The 20,934-nt window shown below is 47.3% G+C and overlaps 1 protein-coding gene across 9 annotated transcripts in view; it reads right to left on the bottom strand.

The window, feature by feature from the left end:
* Positions 1-201: 201 nt before the first annotated feature.
* The window catches only part of LOC140331787 (uncharacterized), a 55,030-nt gene continuing 34,297 nt past the window's right edge, over positions 202-20,934 (bottom strand). For 2 of the 9 annotated variants that reach the window (XM_072413075.1, XM_072413071.1), the window contains exons 12-33: positions 10,266-10,400; positions 9,933-10,031; positions 9,501-9,617; positions 9,150-9,305; positions 8,801-8,902; positions 7,789-7,920; positions 7,515-7,652; positions 6,548-6,706; positions 5,977-6,069; positions 5,394-5,525; positions 4,796-4,882; positions 4,565-4,720; positions 4,328-4,405; positions 4,023-4,175; positions 3,485-3,634; positions 3,196-3,345; positions 2,918-3,067; positions 2,337-2,465; positions 2,118-2,252; positions 1,355-1,620; positions 1,176-1,277; positions 202-868 (exon numbers count right to left, since the gene is read on the bottom strand). In XM_072413075.1, coding sequence (XP_072269176.1) covers positions 1,613-1,620; positions 2,118-2,252; positions 2,337-2,465; positions 2,918-3,067; positions 3,196-3,345; positions 3,485-3,634; positions 4,023-4,175; positions 4,328-4,405; positions 4,565-4,720; positions 4,796-4,882; positions 5,394-5,525; positions 5,977-6,069; positions 6,548-6,706; positions 7,515-7,652; positions 7,789-7,920; positions 8,801-8,902; positions 9,150-9,305; positions 9,501-9,617; positions 9,933-10,031; positions 10,266-10,400 — 2,459 coding nt within the window. In that variant the 3' untranslated portion in view covers positions 202-868; positions 1,176-1,277; positions 1,355-1,612. Of the gene's footprint in view, positions 869-1,175; positions 1,278-1,354; positions 1,621-2,117; positions 2,253-2,336; positions 2,466-2,917; positions 3,068-3,195; positions 3,346-3,484; positions 3,635-4,022; positions 4,176-4,327; positions 4,406-4,564; positions 4,721-4,795; positions 4,883-5,393; positions 5,526-5,976; positions 6,070-6,547; positions 6,707-7,514; positions 7,653-7,788; positions 7,921-8,800; positions 8,903-9,149; positions 9,306-9,500; positions 9,618-9,932; positions 10,032-10,265; positions 10,401-10,837; positions 10,997-11,311; positions 11,450-11,528; positions 11,661-12,089; positions 12,225-13,083; positions 13,234-13,640; positions 13,773-15,277; positions 15,350-15,587; positions 15,687-16,259; positions 16,381-16,534; positions 16,616-17,309; positions 17,451-17,626; positions 18,665-19,659; positions 19,768-20,084; positions 20,205-20,896 lie in introns of all 9 variants that reach the window. The other 7 variants (XM_072413066.1, XM_072413070.1, XM_072413068.1 and 4 more) reach the window with 7 other exon arrangements.

The raw sequence follows: 20,934 nt of genomic DNA, 5'->3' as shown, positions 1-20,934 counted from the left end.
TGCAATCCCTATTTAATGTACAGCGCTGCGTAATATGTTGGCGCTATATAAATCCTGTTTATTAATAATAATATTAATAATAATATGGGGCCATGGCTGTGGGGGCCATGGCTGTGGGGGCCACACAAGGTGGTCAGGAAAGGGTGAGGATGACACCCCACATGGCCCTACCCCCGCATGGACTCCATGTGCTGACATCAGTGAGGTAGAAAGCGTTTATTTGTGAAATGTTTTTCTTCAGCTACAATCGGCTTATAGAAAGACCCTGTTAGGTGTAGCGCCCCCTACTGGGCAGTCAGCATATCCTCAGCTTTCAGATCCTGAGGGGTCAAATCAGCGGCTGCTCCATTAAAGGACCAGGAAACAGAAGTCCGGACAGGAAGCTGGCTGCGTGTTAATAAATAACTTCCCCCTTTACATATTGATAAATGTCCCAAATAATTCTGCATCACCCGGCCCACGATCTGTTATCTGGTCCTTTAATAGGCACAGATAAAATACAAAACATTTCCGGCAGGACTATAAAACACAAAATACGCTGCACCAATCACCATGAGATTGGACCCTGGTATCCGGTCACATGACCTTCTATCTGTACAGATTGTCGCCGTTCTATGTACATAAAGTGACTCTGTAGAAAAATAACATTTTTGTAACGGTTCTGAAGCCGCCATTGTCAGTGTGACAGCATAATGTCAATAATAGGGGCCCAGATTGAGGTAAAATCCTGCGCCTATGGAGAGATCGCCATCTGCAGGATGAGTCCTTGTACTGCACAGCTCAAAGCAGATCGATGGAGGGAAGGAAGTCTGAAAAGTCCGATGTTATCCAACACCCGAGCCATTGATGGGGGAGAGACACGCGGACCCTGCAAGGAAAAAAAGGGCGGAATTTGAAGTCAAGTCACATGATCACCGATAATGCTCTCAAAGCATTGTGCAGAGCGCCCCCTTCTACCCCAACAGCTAGGACTGAAATGTACCAGCAATGCAAAGCGTTCAGGGGTCACACAATTGTCTACAATGTGATTGTATGATGGGGTACTAACCAAACCCCTCACTAGAGATACCCTAACCCCATCACTAGGCGGCAGGGGGTACAGACAATCCGTCTGTGTACTATTCATACCAAATAAATGGGATTTGCCCTCTTTAACACCCTCAGGGAGTATATACCGTATACAGGAAGTCGCCATTTCTCTGCTGCTCGGGGTCTTCACACTGAGTTTAGTCGGCACACAAATTGCCTTCCATTCATGGTGGTGGAGCAGCGCCCCCCTGTGGAGAAACAAATAGAGATAAAAATAGACGATAACAGGCAGCTGTGACCTCTGACCTGCAACACTGCTACTCACCAACACTTTGGACATCGGCTCTGCCCTCCCCATCCGCAGCTGGTCCAGTTGTTGTGTCCCCGGCTGGGGCCCCTCCAGGTTAATGTCAATGTGTGTAAATCTCAGATTGTCAGTTTTTCCCGATGTGAGATCTGCAGATCCATAAGATAGGCAGAATCCCCCTTTATATTCAGTCCATTCCAATAAAATGCTTTTGTGAGGTCACCATAGGACCCTAAATCCCTCTCCCTGTCCAGCAATGGTGATCCTTGCGTCCAATCATGTCTCTGGAGAGAAGAGAAGAGACTGAGCCGAAATCCTGATGTGAGAGAACCCACCGCACCTAACCCCCTGCACACCTAACCCCACCCACACTGCCGAACCCAACTCCACCCTCACCACCACACCTAACCCCACCCTAACCATCCCACCTGCACACCTAACCCCACCACCCTGCCTGCACACCTAACCCGCTCACCGCCCCAACTATACAGCTAATCCCACCTTCACTGCCGCAACTACTCCATCCTCACGGCTCTGACTACACACCTAACCCCGCCAACACTGCTGAACCTAACTCCACTCTTACCACCTCACCTAACTACACCTGCACACGTTACCCCACCCCTTTCCCATTCATCCCATCAGTTGATCAGCTGACATGTTTGCTACTTTTATTACCATCATATAAACACAATGCTCCTTATCATCTGATTCCCACTTCTTTATAAATGAGCCCCATTATTTTCAACTTGAACATTACCATTATTTTACTGAACATTACCATGGGGGGATGTGCTCTTAAACCACCAGCTCCCGCTACGGCGCTGCCCACTCGGGGTATTCGGTGGGGTGAACGTTGGTACTCCTTTCAGGAGCTTCTCCAGGCCGCTAATGTGTTCATTTATGGAGGGGATTCCTGGAGAGACAAAATAATACAGGAAGTGAGATCAGCAGTCAACCCCCAACAGATTCCACACCAATATCACCAATAACACCTCACCCCCTCTGTGGGCTCCTGAGGGCCCCGGGTCCAGTGGTCTGTCCGCAATGTCTCGCTTTGTCCTGGCTCCGGTGGCTCGGTGCTTCCTGTCCGTGGGGGCTTTATGTGGACTGGCTGAGACTGGGGGAACTGAACAAGGACACACATATTACAGAGACGGCAACATAACCCCCCAAAACCTCAACCAGAAGACCCCCTATGAAGGAGGAACCCCTAGATGTGCCCTGGAATTGGCATTCGAGTACCAGATTTATAATATTTCCTCAGACTTTGCCTCCCCATTCCCCTCTCATTATACCCCCCCTTAAAATACTTCCCTGATGAAAGCGCCCCCTACAGTGCTCCCTTTGTTTGGCTCCCTCATTACCCCCCCCAGTGTATGCAGAGTGCTGCTTGAATAATTATATTCAAATCTCCAGGCACATTATTTTTACACGGCAGTCTTGAATGTGATCATCTCACCCCATCACAGCGTATTTTGTGCGTCATGTGACATTCTATAGCTCCACCCACAGGCCTGAGATTTACCCATAACACGGCTCCCCTGGTGTTATTATTACTCCCCAATTCCCCCCTCTTACCATTAGGAGGTTTACGGGCAGCCTCCATGTTTGTTGCTTTGTTTCTGATAAAAGTCTCTTCCTCTTCGGTCAGATCGATGAGCAGGCTGCTGTTTGGGGGTCTGAGCCGTCCTCCTCCCATTGGCTTTACCGTCTGGCTGATGGGTAATTCTGGGGTTATATGAACAATAACTCTCATTACATTACTGGGTGCAGCACAAAGTATTATAAAGTATAATAAAGGGAAATATCAGATTCACAAATATCAACCAAAGATACAAAACAGACAAAATCTGCACCATTTCTCTGCTTCTCCTGATTGGCTGTCCTGGCTTTAGCGCCTGTGGGCTCCTCCTCCAGCGTCAGGTCAATGCATTGGGCTCCGGATCGTGGGGGGCTCCTATGTGGGGTATTGGATAGTCCATGAGAGCGAGCAAAGTCAGTGTCGGCTGGAAGGCAAAAAACACCAAATGAGACCCCAAAACCACTGCCATCCCCCCAATACACAGGATAAGGGGCCCATTTATCTGATTTTGCTGCGTGAGAATGAAGATTTGCCAGTATCTGATGGAAAATGATCCAACTAACCTTCACTTTGCTCCCATCTCCTCCTCATACCGGGGTCCGGTTCTCCCACACTGGACGGGTTACTGGAGGCCGTGGCCGGGCTCACACAGCTGCTGTCCGAGACGCCATTAATCACCTTCTTCAGTCCACTGAGAGCAGACAAACCGGCGTCTGTACAGGAGAAGAACACAGCAATTACACGCCAGATCCCGGGGCCCGACATACCGAGACACGGTACCATGTACAGTGGACACACAGGAATCAAAGGTGAGATAATAATACATTGAATGTGTATGAATAATGTGTCCTAATATTATGGATTCCTCAGGCACAGAGGCATTGCGGGAAATAAAGATGGCCGTCCAACGGTTAACGAATATACAGGGACATCTATCAGACTCCATGAATCTCGCCCCACCCCCAATATAAGGATGGTGATAGGAAGGAACATCTAATCGCCCTCATAGTGATCACAATACCCAGACACAGAACTGAATAAGATCTGAAAGAATCTGTCCAGTTGTAAAATCTGCAATCAGAGGGGATTCAGATTCCTTACCCGGTGCCGGCTGTTCATTCTTTTTTCGTGAACAAATCTCTACAGCGCTTTCACTGGCAGATGTGCTGACCGCAGAGAATGGACTGACACAGCCGAGGTCAGAGAAGCCATTGACTACTTTCTGTAGACCACTGAGGGCCGAATATGAGGAGTCTGCAGGGAGAGAGAATCAGAGACAGATGACATGTAGGGGGCGCTATATACAGATGCAAAATATGGAACATCAGAGACAGCAGTGAGCACTATGACTGGGCACAGGTTGGCACTGGAGGTTCTGCACCCATCTCACCCTATTACCCTCTTACCAGCCTTGGGGAGCCAGGAGCCTTCACACAGAAACTGAGTGCTCAGAGCTGGAGAGGAATCTGGAAGTCTGGAAGATTCTAAAGAGAAAATGCAGAGAAGTCTCAGATAATCAGAGCGGAGCCACCGAGGATCCCAGATCCACCCCATCCCCCACTGCATCAATAAACCATACTGGTGGAGACTTTAATACAAAGGGAACAATTCTGCCCCCCCCCCCATTGTTCAATGTTTGTCACCTTCTTCCTCCTGACCGCAGCTTTTCTTGGCCATGCAATCCCTCAGCCCGCCATGAGGGGCGCTCCGCACTGCTGAGAAGGGGCTCACACATTCTTGCTCATTAAAGCCATGGACGACTTTCTGTAATCCGCACAGCGCGGCGTAAGCAGCGTCTCCTGCAAAGAACTCATGTGAGATTATAGAAATCCGAGGAACATCAGGAAGAGCTCTGATTGGTGGACATATCTCACCATCCTCAGCCGAACAAACACTCGCTGTGCTCACTGCTTTCCCCTTGTGTGACCCCCTCGTAGCATCGCTCAGCCGAGAAGTGTAAGCTAAGAAGAAAGAAATAACATTAATACTGGCCATACCAAATCAGGGGACATCATTGCCAGGGACACGGAGTCAGGGGACATTATTAATGGGTACACAGAGTCAGGGGACATTATTACTGGGCACACAGAGTCAGGGGACATTATTACTGGGCACACAGAGTCGGGGGGACATCATTATCGAGCACACAATGTAGGGGGGACATCATTAACGGGCACACAGTCAGGGGACGTAATTATCGGGCACAGAGTCAGGGGCACACAATTTAGGGGGGACATCATTACCAGGCACACAATGTGGGGGGCACATAATTATTGGGCACACAGTATAGGGGAGACATAATTACCAGGCACACATAGTAAGGGGGACATCATTACTGAGCACAAGTGAAGGGGGGACATCATTACCAGGCACACATAGTAAGGGGGACATCATTACTGAGCACAAGTGAAGGGGGGACATCATTACCGGGTGCACATAGAAAGGGGGGACATCATTACCGGGTGCACTCACCAGCTGCAGGGTCTTTGGATTTCTGACTTTCCTGGGCACCAGACGCGGCTACCAAAGGACTAACTGAGCCGATCTCAGCGAACTCGCTGACCACCCGCTGCAGCCCACCGATGGCTGAATATGACGGATCCACTGAGGGGAACAAAGAACAAAAATCACGAATTGTCATCACTGTATACAGGAAGTCAGAGCACCCATGTGGAGTGACCGCTGATCGATGGCCCTCTGCAAAGGAGATTTCCTGCTACTTCTGGGTATGGAGGATCATGTGACAGCACTGAACCAATCACCATCATTTGTGTGAATCTTAATCATGGAGGACCTGGGGACCACACAGAACAGATCCTCTGTTTCCTAATAAATGATCCAGGGAGGGGGCTGGGTAACCTGGTATACTGGCAGTTCACTGAGAGCAATATACCAGTAATGCCTCCATTGGAAGTGCTCGGTGCCAGGTTGGCATCACAGAAGTCCCAGGGATAGAATGGTGGTGACTCTGTAACCTCCCCTCCTCCCCAGGGTATGATATTTGGGGCCCACATAGGATGGAAATAGAATTCCCGCCATCACAGACAATTCTTACAATTATCGGAGGACAAGCTGGTATCGTCACTATACACCGAATCCACCGATGCCACAGTGCTATCGTTCAGCTCGGCCTGGAAGCTGCCATCATCTACAAGAGAAGCAGTGAGATCCTCATAAGGGGGGACCCCAAATTTCACACAAGGCTGACACAGGAAGCTGTGACATAAAAATAAGGCCAGATCACATGACTTTCCACTGCTCTACAGCAGAACAAAGAGAACCTGTCTGCAGGACAGGCTGACTGACACTAGGGGTAGGGGGGTGGGGTGGTCAGTGACAATTTACTGTCATAAAACTTCTCTATGGGCCCATAGGAAACTGTTTAGGGGCCCCAGACACCCTCTGTTTATTATGGAAGTAAGGCAAATGCAATGCAGTTTCCCCACTTGTCAGTTTCTATCACTGGTACAAGGAGATCATGTGATCTGGAAGGTGGCACTGCAGGACGTTGCCCGTTATTGGGCGTTTACTGCCCTGGTGCCCCTCTACGGCCGCCTGTGTGATTAGGGCAGAGCTCACCCCATTGCTGGGATCTTCTTGACTGACTGACAATGATCGCCCCTTACCGTTGTAGTAGGACAGGAAGTTGGTTCGCTCGGGTCTTCTCATCATGGAGTGTCCAATGGCAATGTTGTACATGGCGCGGGAAGAGCTGCTGGATTCCGCCACCGGGATCTCCTCCATGAGTTTCATCAGACCACTGAGGTGAATGTTTGTGGAGCCTCCTAGGGGGAGAAAAGCAGAGCGATGAGGAATCTACAGACAGGTGAATCCAGAACCAGCCAATCAGAGGACACAGAAGTCAGACGATGGTTCTGCTAGTGACCAATAAAGCCAATCCCAGCATCTATATAGCGATGATTTCATATATGAGGAGTCGCAGCTGACTGTGGGACATTTTCTCAGATTTGGGATCAGCACCGATTTCAACTATTTTTCAGTAATAATCATTATATATCTCCTAGATTGTAAGCTCTTCTGGGCAGGGTCCTCTCCTCCTCCTGTGTCACGGTCCGTATCTGTCTGTTATTTGCAACCCCTATTTATTGTAAAGCACTCCATAATATGTTGGCGCTATATAAATACTGTTTATTAATAATAAATTTAATTTTTTTTTACACATCATCACAAAAGTCAGGTCTGGAGAACCTGGAAATGCTGTGTGATGGTAATGACCCCAGAAGAGGGAAAGTTCTTACAGTTCCCCACAAATGCCAGGGATAGATTTCTGGCCCTTGGTTGGGATGACTGATGGCAGTGATTGGGGGCACTGAATCCCGGATGCCCGCTTAGTGGCTGCTATTGGTGTGAGGTTTCCTACCTCCCAAAATTCAGAACAATACATTATCCATCACCATTGGCATTTATTATTGTGTCCTCGTATTAAGGGGAAGCCGATTTGTCTGAATTCATCATTTGTTTTATCTGTCCGATGCATTCTTTTTATTTTTATTATTCTTTTTATTTTTGTGCTGCAGCAGAATTTGCAACCTATATTGTAGAAAATAAAAAAATATTTTTTAAGCTGCTCACCTGATTGGTTGGGGCTGCCAGGGCTCTCAGAGGGTGGAACACACTGCCTGGTGGGTGTAGGAATTGGGCTCGGACTCTTCTCCTCCTTTACTTCTATCATCCTCCCCGGAATGCCGCCACCTTTACACAATGGAAACGCTGCATGAGAAGTCAGAATACTGAGAAATGTGTAACCAGCAGCTCAATCAGAACCAGCAAACATGGGAAAAGCAATTCATTTGATTGTGCAAACATCGCCCCAGCCCTGCCAACCACCAAGGGGGCCGATACTCACCATGTGTGCCGGTGCGGGTGTGACACGGTTCAGGGACAGCAGAGACAGCGCCACGCACAGGAGGAGGGAGGGCCCAGCAGCTGGGGATCTTCCTCACACAATTTCTCACACTCATCAGAGGACATTTCCCATCTGCAGACAAAATATTTGTTAGGGCAACTAAAAACACAACGGTGATCGCCCTGCCGCCCTCCTGGCACAGTCTATCCTGCTATTCACTTTATCCACCTCCACTCTGCATTATGCAGCCCCCCCATTCCATCTACTCTGTATCATTCACCCCCCCATTCCATCCATTCTGAATCATTCACACACACCCCCTATTCCATCCTGCCATCCCAGCACCCTTCAGCTCTTCCTTCTATCCTGCCACCACGCTCCAGCCCCCTTCTTCTATCCTGCTGCCCCCTTCATTCCTAAGCCCCCTACTTCCATTCTGCAAGCATTTTGTTCCCCAGCTTTGTCCAACCCCTGCACTCACCGGCTCCCTCTACATCCTGCTGTCCACTCTGCTCCAACAACCTCCTTTCTTCTACCCTGCCCATCTAATTTGCTCTCCAACCCTCTGCCCCCTCAATCCTGCCATTACTCCATTCTCCCTCCCTCTTCTATCTTGCCATCTTATTGGCTCTCCAGCCAGCCTCACCCCACCATTTTCATATTGCCATCGTCCTCTATACTGCCACCATTCCGCTCCCCAGCCTCCCCTCCTTGCTGCCTCCCCATCCCCTACATAGCTATTCTTCATGTTCATGGAGGGGAGGAAGTCTGGTGTCTCTCCAGGTTTTGCACCCACAGCACCCAGTCAGCACAACTGACTATTATACAGAGAAGAGCCGAGCAGAGTTCATGAAGTTCAGCTGAAGTCAGTGATGAGGTGACAACCAAGTTATATTCATGGAGGAGCAGAATGTACATAGAAGCACGGCATTGTCATGTGACATAGAGATCAGACAATGCAGCACCAATATGGCTGAATACTATTAGATTTATTCCCCAAACCAATGCTCACCATCTGGAGGGATCCATAATGTGCCAACAACACGGGAGGGGCTGGAGGAGTCCAGGGTCGGCCTTTTCGCTGAACCCGATCCACTCGACAGGGCAGAGAGATCTACAACACAGAGGTAAGGTCTAAGAATAACGGACGGGATCTTTTCCTCCATGAAAATCTAAAATCTGCAAACTCAACTCAGCATTTGGGGGTGGAGGATTCAACACGCAGCTCTAAGAAGGCTTCTGGCGCTCCTTCTTGTGTCAGTGCCCGGTGTCTGTGCCCCCCCCCCACAACTGGGGGGTGCCCGGTGTCTGTGCCCCACCACATCTGGGAGTGCTAAATGTCAGTATAAGATGCATCTTACCATCAGAGTGTGTCCTCTTCACCCCCAGCTCCGTCCTCCGTGGCTCCTCCGTTTTCTGAAAGCCAAAGTTGCCCGCATTGTGCCCCCCAGAGGGGCGTATGTTCACCCGATCTGGACATTTCCCTGATGATGGAGTGACCTCTGCTGGTGGCTCAGCTGTAATACAACACAAACATTCAGTCACCTCAAGCAACCCACCCCGGTCTCCATACATGGAAAATACATTCATGTCCCGACAATCGGACCCCAGCAGCCTGGATGTCAGATTTGTCTGCAATGTTATGTGGATTTAATACAGACAAGAAGTAACATTGTGGGGAGCAGTGAATTATACGCTGCAATGCCACTCACCAAGTCTCGATCTGAAGGATTCCACCATCTTGGTCTCCGGGCCCCTCAGCTGCTCAGATCCATTAGTCACAGCCACTGTGAAAGGGTTGGGTGACCCACTCGCTGCAGGAGATGGTTCTGGAGAGGAAAAAGAGGCAAAGGTTCTGTAAGAGGCAGAAAAGATGGCGGACGACCCAAAATTTTCTGCAGCAGCCAATGAAAATGAATAAAATCCTAGACGCTTAGAAAGAACCGCACATTCTGATAAGTCAACCTAGAAGTGACCCCTCCCCAAATGTCACATTTATAAAGTTAGCGTCATTGTCCAACAGAACTGGATCACCAGGGATTAGAACAAAGCAAACGATTTCTGAAAGGACACAAATGTGAGATTTCACAGACTGGGCTTACATCCTCATCAATGGATGAAACAGGAATTAGGACAACATTTACCTTCCTTGAGAACCTCATCTGGGGATCTCCACAAAACGCTGAGCACACAGGAGGGGCTGGAGGAGTCCAGGGCCGGTCTCTTCACTGCACGGGGAGAATCTGGAATACAGTGAGGTGTGGTAAAACTCAAATTGCACAAAGTCACTGGGGGTGTGGCTATAACGTGACAAGCAGAAACGTGATGTGGTTGGTTATAACATAAGCCGAAATGTATTATGTCACTGGGGGTGTGGCTATTCATGACAGATTTATGTGATGTCACTGTGGGTGTGGTTACAGGAGGTGAGGAAATCTGATGCCCCTTCTCTTTGTATATTAGTAGCACAGACTGACCTGCGGAGGATTTATCCGTCTCCACCCCACGTCGGCCAGTGGGCGGAGCACTGGGTTGCGTCCATAAATGATTTGCTGAGATCTCCTTCAGACAATTCACCAGACCATGAAGATGGGATATCCCATGTGGAACTTCTAAATAACAAAGGAAATGAACCGACTGTGTTATGTAGATAACAGATTCCTGATCCCGAAGGCCAAACCAACAGCTGACAGATATTGCATGTAATAACTGTCACAATATATTCTGTTCAGTCATCTTTGTGATTTATACATCCCTGAAAAACTGCATTGCTAGAGGCACCACTGGGCCGAATCTGCAGCACTTCCCCAGTTTGTTCAATTGAAGGACAGGAACTCAGCATTCCTGTTTTGGGACACTTTTAGACTCTCCCCCCTCCTTAGCCTAAACCTCACCCTGTAATTTGAGCCCCACCCTCAATGGGAGCCTTCCAGAGAAGATTCTGATTGTGTGGATGGTTTAGCTGGGCTTCTGTAATTAGACTGCAATGTATTTGGTCAAATTCAGTAACCTGACCTTACTACACCTAAAACAATGACAGGGGCCAAACCTTGGCAGTGTGGACTCTTTCTAGCCATAGTGGATCTCCTGGGTGACACCCTCAGTCTAAGGTGCTCCAATATGCTGGAAGATGGAGCCATCGGAGAGCTGGGAACTTTCCTGCCACAGACCGGTGACTCTGTTGGGTCTCGCTCACTCCCAGAATCCTCTGCAAAATTATAGGAACATTGCAATTATCTGAAGCCTACATATAACAATTGCATAATATAGAAATAATATTCGACAACTCATCCCCTGTACTACACAAGGGAGGATGGCACCTGTAAAAGAAGAACTGCCACTGACAATGAAAAGAAACTTCTTATATAAAACAATGCTTGTAAATCATAAAGAATATTTACTTTTTTAGGAAAATCTGAAATTCCTCTGTATTAAAAAACCTGCATAGAACTAAATCCCCCCAGATTTCTCTGTAACCCCAAACACCCCCTTGCAATGCAGCAGAGGGCTAACAATCACCAACCTTGTTTAATCTTAATGTGAAGATCCTTGAGAGCGGCACCGCTGGGGCCATCAGAGAGAGGAGATGACAAAACACTGGAATTACATGGAAAGTCTCCGGCTGATGGTGGAAGAGAAGTCCACGGGTTTCTCCCACCTGCTATGGAATAGAAATATAAATGGAATACAGAATAAAACCAACAACAACAAATAAATCCTGCAGGATGATTCCATCTCACCTCCTGAATGTCTGCCATTGTCTGCGGGGTGACTCTCCCAGGATCCTGGCACGGGGTGTTTATATCTAAGGGGAGCCTTAATCTTCATGGATGAGCCATTGCTAGCTGGGCTGCAGGCCATAGGCAGCTCCTCTGACAAAGGAATACAAAAATCAATATTTTACAAATTTTTTTTACTTTTATGAAAGAGAACCGATTATAATGAATGTTTCAAAGCAATGAAGGTTCCCATACAACATGAATGGCTGCCCCGGCCTGACATCAGCAATGCTGTGTCCAGGCATCTCATTGTGTGCGATGGCTCACACTATGTTTCAATATCAAGGTTGTAAGGCTACACAGGGACCTTTATTCCAAGATAATGGCCACAACAGGTCCTCTCTAACATGAAAGAGAGAGGGAGAAAGGGGAGATAGAGAGAGAGAGGGGGGGGGGAGAGAGCGACACAGAGGGGGGGGGAGAGAGCGACAGAGAGGGGAGATTTTAGAAAGAGAGGGAGTGAGACTGAAAGGGAGATAGAGAGAAGGAGCGAGGGACAGACAAACAAATAGACAGACACACCTTGTTTAATCCGCAGCTCCCTGGACGATGATGTCGCAGTGCAGGTGTCAGGCTCGCTCTTGATTTGTAGAGGTTGCAGGTGAGAGTGTCGGACAAGTTGGCTCTGTCTGTACGGGGGATGGAGGGGGACCTCCACTATAACACAATAGAGAAAACCACGAATATCAGAAGCTCAGAATGTAAAGGACAAGATTCTGTCTGTGCTCAATGTACCTCATTTTACAGCAGCTCCTTCCAATCTTCCTACCATGAACAATATTACCCCTGAAATATTAGCGGTCAGGTTCCCCAATAAATATGAATCTATATACAACACATAGTGCATCCATGTGGTCAGAAATAAATATCAGGATCCACCAAGAGGATGACACCCAGCAGAGATGATTCTACAACACCCGGGTCTATACAATAAAACTGTTTTCAGTAATTTTCCTGAAATGATATAAAAAAACAATGACCAGGAAAAACGCAAAAATGATTGCATCCCTTGAAACTAATGGTCTGTGGGACAATACCCCCCTCAATCATTGGTGCAAGTCTTCCTAACCATGCTGATCACTGAAATAGTTCCCCATGACATCAGTGGACAGTTTAGTACCCCATTATGTTGGTGGTCAGAACAGAAATGACCCCATAAACTGGTGGTCAGGGAGGGTCACCCTTATATTAGTGGTTTGGATAGACATAAGATTATTCCAGAATTGCACACTGCCCATGGAACCTCTAGCTCCCTCTTGTAGAACCCTTGCTGAGAAAGGTTCGTGTAATATGTAACACAGAATAATTGAATATTTGACCAATTTCTGCACTTTATGATCGCAAGAACAAATCAAATTAATAGAAAAGCATGGAAGGAAGCCGGTACAATGTTTCCAGGTCCATCCGAATTTTGCTGTCTACAATCCTTACATCATGAGCTCTCAGCAAGACCACATCACCTCGTAACCCAAAAACATTAAAGAAGACAGAATGATGGCAACACCCAGGAAATTACCTTCTTCTGATTTGGTTGAAGCAGGGTTGCTCTTTTCTATGGTCCAAGGGGTTCCAGGACTGGAAGATTCGGGGGTCTCTCTGATTTGTGGATTATAAACCCATGCTGGAGTGCAGGATGGGGAACTTTCTTCCATTTTCACTGGAAAACCTGAATCACAGATTTACATCATAAAAAGACCATCATAGTCATTGTTTAGGCAGAGAATTCCCAGAGGACAGAAGATACCCCATGGTTCTGTGTTCCTCAGGAAAAGAAACTCAGGAAAGGGCTAAGGGCATTTTGGAAAGCTGGATTAGCCTATCAGTGCCCGGGAAACTAATAACAATACAGCCTGCAATAATGACAGGTACACTTTACAATGTTACAAACACCTAACATATAACTAATTACGCAAAGATAGAAAAGATTGCTGGGTTGTACTCATTACAGCACCACAAGGGTTTTCCTGACCACATAATAAAGACTTATTGGGTTATATACAGGTATATATATAGCAGGTGAGATATACAGGTGGGTGATAAATCACAGAGAACATTACAAGGCCAATGACGCACCTTCTGAATACAGCTGGATGTTCTCTGCATCCTCCAGATTATGGCCAGGAGAAGATCCACCTAGAAGGAATCCGGGGATCTCATTCACCAATCTCATCAGAGCCCCCAGGTGACTGCTACTCTTATTGGGATCTGAAAAGAAAAGATGAGAGAGTGACTGACCCAGACAAGGGGCAACTTCATAAAAATGGAGGCGTTCTGCACAATCATAGGTTATGGTACACCGATCACTGCAAGTCTTCCACATCCGATCTATTCTGGCCAAAATGCTCATTTCACACCAGACATAATACCCCTTCTACTCCCCCTCATTACACCTACAATGGGAATCCTACTCATGGTGGACCCTTCAATTCCCCCTCATTCTACATAAGACTTGGTGCCCCCTTCACCCTGACCTCTCTACAACAGCCTTGGTGACCCTTCCTCCCCCTTACATTGGCTCAATGCCCCTTTTACTTCTCACTCTACACCTTTCATGGTTCCCCCTTCACCCCAACCCCTCTCTATAGTCACCCTTTCACTCACCCCCTTTCCTCCATTTCACTTCAGCCAGGGGTACGCCTTTTAATCCTCACTCTCTAAACATGCCATTGGGTCCCTAAACCCGCCTGGCGGTATTCCCAAGTGTGGCTCGGGGTAAAAAAAACATGGAAAAAGCAGTAACCCCGAGCCACACTTGGAGTAGCTAAAAACAATTAAAAAAAAAAACAAAAAAACACACGTACCTTGTCCCATTGCGTCCTCCGGCGTCCTGCCTGACGGATCTCATCCTCGGGCGGCGTCCTCTTCTTCTGATCCTCAGCCGGCTAATGCAGTGACGTTCCCGGGGTTTCCCCGGTGATGTTGGTGCATGCGTCAGTGTGTGCGGAAGGCGCAGCAGGAAATTTAAATAATTTTGTCCTGGATTCAATACAAAATAGCTGTATTGAATCCAATACAAATAAATCTTTATATTATATATATATTATACATGCTACTGTACAGTTATTTTACAGTTTTCTCCATTTTTTTATGCTGCTCCAGGTATGGAATCTCAGTGGGTTGATACATTAGCAATGTGTCCAGAGACACCGGCCTCCACCTCAGCACAATCACTGGTTCCCCTAACATAGACGGGCCAGGATAGGTCAGGTACACCGACTTCAGAAAAAGCTGCTAAGAACAAAAAAAAAGCAATCACTCCCATAATGTCTAACAAGAGAAGGGGACAAAATAATGAAAGTTGGGAAAGCGAATATATGTTCATGCTTCACGAAGGCAAGCCTGTTCTTATTTTCAGATTAATGCACGAGGATGGCGTGTGATATGTCTCAGGTTCTGTACTTCATCTAACACTAATAAATAGTTCCACACGACACTTTGCCTGTGTTTTAGATTTCAGACCCCTTATGTGATTTGAGTTTGACACCCCTGCCCTAAAGGATCTCTATGGTTCTGACTCCACTGCCCAGGCCTAGAGAGGATATCCATGATTCACATGTCGGGCAGTTCCTGGTGATTTCAGTATTAAACATCATACAATGACATAACCCATCCTCCTAGAATTGTACTAACCAGTCAGGAGTTAAACTTTTACATCTCTCTCCAAACAGAATATAATAGAGGGAAAAACTGAAACATAAAAAAGGCCTCACCTCTTCCCACATTTTCTGAAGTCTCCTTATCCCGAGATTGGAGACCCGCAGTGCCCGGGGATGGATTCCCCCCTGCAATAAGGATAAAGTGTGATTATCTGACATCTGATAGTAATAATAATAATATTAATGATAACAATAATGATAATGATAATAATAATGGTAATAATAATAATAATAATATTAATGATAATAATAATAATGGTAATAATGATGATAATTATAATAATGATGATAATAATAATGTTAATAATAATAATAATGGTAATAATAATAATAATAATATCTCCTGGTGTGTGGGGGAACTTACCACAAAGACTGAACCTGCCCAGAGCACCGCGTTCCTCCCAGAGCTCGGCCTCTCCGTCCTCTATCCGTAATATCAGGCCTGGTTTGTCCAATAGGAACCCTGGAACAAAGTACATAATATAAAGATTCTTGTTGTGACAGAAAGTTGAATTAAACTTTGGGCCCCAGGAAGTGTATTTCCCTGAATGTGCGGAATATGTGCTTATCACAACACAACAACCTACCAAAGCAACCCCTCTGCTGCCCCGTCTGTGCCCCTCTCTGTCACTTCCCTTGGTCTTCTTCCTGGTTCGGAGATTCCAGCCTCCTGATTAGATGAGTGGAGATGATGTAACTCCCATGCCTGTGAATAGGAGTCACCTCATTCCAGCATAGAATTATGGAGAATGTACCCCACGGATGGGCAAACTACAGATGAATTCTGCTTTTGAATTCTATTCTTATAAAAGATAAAACTCATTCCCTGTATTATTACAGTGCCAACATATGCTATAGTGTTGTATGTGTTACATTAAAGGGCAACCTAATAAAAGCCTACTATCCATCACTTCCTGTCCTGGTGAACACACAGAAAATAAACATAAATTCACTTTTACCTTGAAGAGGTTCTAACCCTTCCATATTCTATATAAAACCTTGCACAGGTTGGATATTCGATGGATTCTGCACTTACCGAGGGAGCTCAGGAAGTGATAATTGTCCATCATGACCTGGCGGTACAAATCCTTCTGGGGGGGCTCCAGCACTGCCCATTCCTCTTTCGAGAAATATACTGCAATGTCATCAAAGGTCACCTGCAGAGCAGAGATGGACAGAGAGACAACTTTAGGTGGGTGGGGGGGGCGGGGGGTACAACCTGCACCATCAATGATTAATGAACTGAATAAACGTCACAGAGCTCCACCCTGTATTAGTGAACATAGGATTGTGGGCGGAGTGACACTTTACCTCAATCTGCACTGCAGAACAGCTCCGCTGAGGTCCCGCAAGCTCTTCAAACTCAGCCGAATGGAGCTGCAGCGCCTCCCCCTGGTAGGGAACAAAAATACATTAGCAGAGTCGCAGTATAGAACATTTCAGTGTTTATATTATCCTCCACCCGGGTTTATGGGTTCTGCGGACCCCACAATTGGAGCACTGCCTTGTTCCTCTCCCCATGTATTATAGTATATGGTATAGATGATATGGGGTGACCTTGCAGGAAAATGATCACAAATATTGGTTGAGCCGGGATAAATATAGGATCTCTGGCTGTAGGGGGTCACAGAGTGTCGCTTCTTACAGAGTCTATATGGCAGATTTTTCTAGCCGTGCTCCTCACAGTGCCTACAGGGAAGATGCTTGGAGAGATCAGTGTATAATAATGACGGTGTCCCGAGCAGCGATCATATGATTATTTGTTCTCAAACTGGTGCAATCAAGGCAGGAAAACGCTGTGCCAATGTGTGCCAGGTGCCAGTGCTACAAGCGGGTCCCTAGCAGAGGAAGTACCACATTTATCTTTAGCCTGCAGAATCAGCCAATGAATGCACAGCTGGTGATGAAATCCTCAGAAGTAAGGAGAAATAGTTTTAGCCCCACAAAGGAGCACTGGGGCAGGAAGGGGTGGGAGATCTCCCCAAGAAAGTTCCCCACACCTCCTTTCCCCTTCCCAAACTTGCTAGGTGAAGTACTAAATAAAATCCTAGGAGTGACATCACACATACCCGGGTTATGACCTCACCTGTGTTACTGATGATGTCACACCTTCTAATACCAGGGCCGGGCAGGTAGGGCTCTTTGGGGCTCTCTGATGTGGGTCCAGTGGACTCTCAGGCCGGTCTCTGAACTCCACAATCTCCCCCAGAGATTTATCGCCATTCTGCTAATAAACCACAAAAGGTGTCACTGAGCTGAACATTTCCAGGGCAGCTAAATCTGTTCAGCTTCACTATGAGTGATGTCACAGAACCCCATCTCCAATCCTGGGAATCACAGCTTCTATCAGAGGTTTCTGCACAGGAAACCCCCTGAAAAAACCCACCTGTACCGCAGACTCACCTGAGGGTCCTGGTGATGGCTCCTTACTGAAAGGGAAGACCAATCATTGGATGTGCTGAGTTCAGGGACTTCCTTACTGACTGGCATGTTTGTTACATGGGAAGAACATGTGAATGTGAAAGGTGAGGTTAATATAGAGTCCTTGGTAGGGTCAGAGCAAGGGATATCCTGATTCCCAGGCCTGCTCATTAATACTGAAGATGACAAGTCACTGGTTGTACCAGGACTGGGGACATCCTGAGTGACTGTTTTGCTTGTCATTTCCACAGAGTCACCAGCATTGTCAGAACCTAAAAATTCCTGACATGCTGTCTTGTTTGTTAATACTGCAGGAGATGCCAGACTCTCAGGACCAGGGAAATCCTGATGATCTGGCTTGTCTTTCAATAAGGCAGAAATTGACAAGACGCTGGAGGTTTCAGAAGCAGCTACGTTATGATTCTTCACGTTGTGCAATAAGTCATTAGTGCAGCTGATCCTGAGAACATCCTGAATAGGTGCCCTGTGTGGTAATATTGAGGGTTAGTCTGCAGAGCTTCCATGTTCAGAGTCATCCCGATTCCCTGACCCGTTCATTGTTAATGAAGGGTTTGTGTCACTAGCAGCATCATGTCCAGGGATATCCCGATTCACAACCATGGTCGTTATTAATAAAGGTAACGCATCTCGAGTAGTGCCAGGACTGCTGACACTCTGACTTGCTAAAGGTTCAGAAGAGGCCAAGTCACTCCCATTGCTTGGATTAGGGACATCCTGATCGTCTGCTCCGCTCGCCAACACAGAGGATAAGGAGCCTTCAGAATTGCTGGGTTTAGTCACATCCTGATCACCTGGAATGCTCATTGATAACGATGTATCAGGGCTGGAAATGTTCTGGTCTGTCAATGAGAATGACTCATCACCAGAAGTGCCAGCAGAGAGGGAATTCTGTTTCCCTGTCATGCTTGTTGATGAAGGTGAAGCTCTGCTGGACATGCTGAGCCTGGAGACATCCATATTGACTGACCGCCTCTCTTTCTCCAGGATATTCAGTATGATCTACAAAAGAAAAAAATCAAATCAGTCAGATGAAAAGGTTCTAAGAGAAGGTAAGAGGGCACTCACCTGTCTGACATGGGGCTGAGGAGTAGCACAGGGTCTGGGGGGGGGGGAGCATGGAAGAGTCCAGGGAAGAGGGGTCTCACCTGTGTGATATGGGTCTGGGGGGGGCATGGAAGAATCCAGGGAAATGAGGACTTACCTGTGTGACCTGAGGCTGGGGTGGAACACAGGGACTGGGGAAAGACCATGGGAGTGTATATGGCACAGGAAGACTCACCTGTCTGACATGGGGCTGGGGAAAAGCACAGGGTCTGTAGTAGGAGAATGGAAGGGTCTAGAGAACATTTACCTGCCTGACCTGAGTCTGGGGTGGAACACATGGACTGGGGGAACAGGGTATATGGCACAGGGGGGCTCATCTGTCTGACATGGGGCTGGGGAGGAGCATGGAAGAGTCTGGGGAAGAGAGGAATCACCTGCCTTACCTGGGACTGGGGTGGAACACATGGACTGGGGGGAAGAGCATGGGAGGGTATATGGCACAGGAGGGCTCACCTGTATGACGTGAGCTGGGGTACAGCACAGGGTCTGGGGAAGGAGCTTGGAAGAGTCTTAAGAACAGGTGACTCACCTTTCTGACCTTGGGCTGGGTTGAAGAAGATGGACTGGGGGAGGGGCATGAGAGCGTATTATGCACAGAGGGACTAACCTGTCTGACATGAGGCTGGATTAGAGCAAAAAGACTCAGGAAGGAGCATGGGAGGGTCTAGGGAAGAGGGGACTCATCTGCTGGAAAGTCTGTAATGGCGAAAAGGATTCAGGAAGGAGCACTGGAAAGTCCAGGGTACAGGAACAGATAGAGGAAACTCACCTGTGATTGGGGCACAAGGACTAAGGGAAAAACATGGAAGGGTAGTAGAGGGGAACTCATCTGTCTGACCCAAGACTGAATAGAATTTGGGTAAAAGCGGAAGCACAAGCAGGAGGCTCACCTGTCGGACATGAGGCTGGGGTGATGAGGGAGAGGTGGCAGGGCTGGTCTGATGATGGTCAGGATCACTCAGAGACATCCTATGCTGCTCCAGGAGGTTATCCAGGTACTATAAAGGGGATAAACATGACAGTCAGTAAGCCTAGAATTTCCACCGAAGGGCCATCAACTGGCGGGGTCATTGCAGACTAATTGGTGACACAAAAGGATAAACTACAGAGTGGGGAACAGAGAAGATTTCAGTTAGATTATAAAATCTGTTTGTAACCCCATTGGGGAGATTTCCCCTCCATTCCCGTCCCTTTAAGACCCTTACAATAAAATGGGCGGTGCAGTGTGATGAAGTTATGACTGATACCTGTACAGCGCTGCGTAACATGTTGGCGCTATATTAATCCTGTTTATTAATATTATTAATATTAATACCTGGTTTAAAGGTGGAGGCAGATATGACTTGAGGCTGTGCTTGGACGGAGAAGTGCAGGAATTCCGTTCTGGCTCCATGTCGCACCTCTCAAGGCTCTTCAGTCAGGGATTATGGGTAATCTGCAATACAGAATAACTGTTATAGGATGTGGAAATGTAACCCAGAGTGCAATTTGCAGCCACAACAATACTGCCGGAGCCACATGAACGCTGACAGAATACACCCTCTTCTCACTTAGACCCCCCCCCACTGCCTCAATTTAGGACATGTTACCCCAAACAATGCAAAACCTGCCCTCTACATACATTTTGGAAAGGGCCCTGTCAGTAAGTAGTGCTACTGGCTGCAGAAGAGGAGCAGGGTCCATACAGGAGAAAGTTGGAGCTAAGCAGGTGAACACTGGCATGTCGGAGAATAAGGCAGAGCCCAGGTAAGTAGACACCACCTGAGATTGGCGCAGGCGCTGTCATGTCGGGGAACAGGGCAGAGCCCAGCAATGCTGACAATTATATTCTGAAGGCAGCAGAGCCTCATCACAACAGCAAGCTCGGTGACTCTGGTTCTTACCCCTAAGACCTAATATTAGTGACTCCAACACTTTATTGTTTTATAACTGTATTCAGAATTACAAAATAATCACATATACCTGTGAATGGTTATTTAATCACAGGACAGCCATCTCCGCCTCGTCTACACACAATGGTGACAACCTATCATCATTTACAGCAGTGAGCTCTCCGCCGCAGTGTCACTCAGTGCTGTGTTATTATAACCAGGAGCACCAAGCAGTTTGCTAGATTCACCCTCTTACCTGTGTTTGTTCTTCCCCTGAGTCTGTGACACATGGAC

This window comes from Pyxicephalus adspersus, chromosome 5, assembly GCF_032062135.1.
Source record: "Pyxicephalus adspersus chromosome 5, UCB_Pads_2.0, whole genome shotgun sequence".
Lineage (NCBI taxonomy): Eukaryota > Metazoa > Chordata > Amphibia > Anura > Pyxicephalidae > Pyxicephalus > Pyxicephalus adspersus.
Note: the sequence above shows the minus strand (reverse complement) of the source record. Positions and strands in the feature narration are given on the sequence as shown.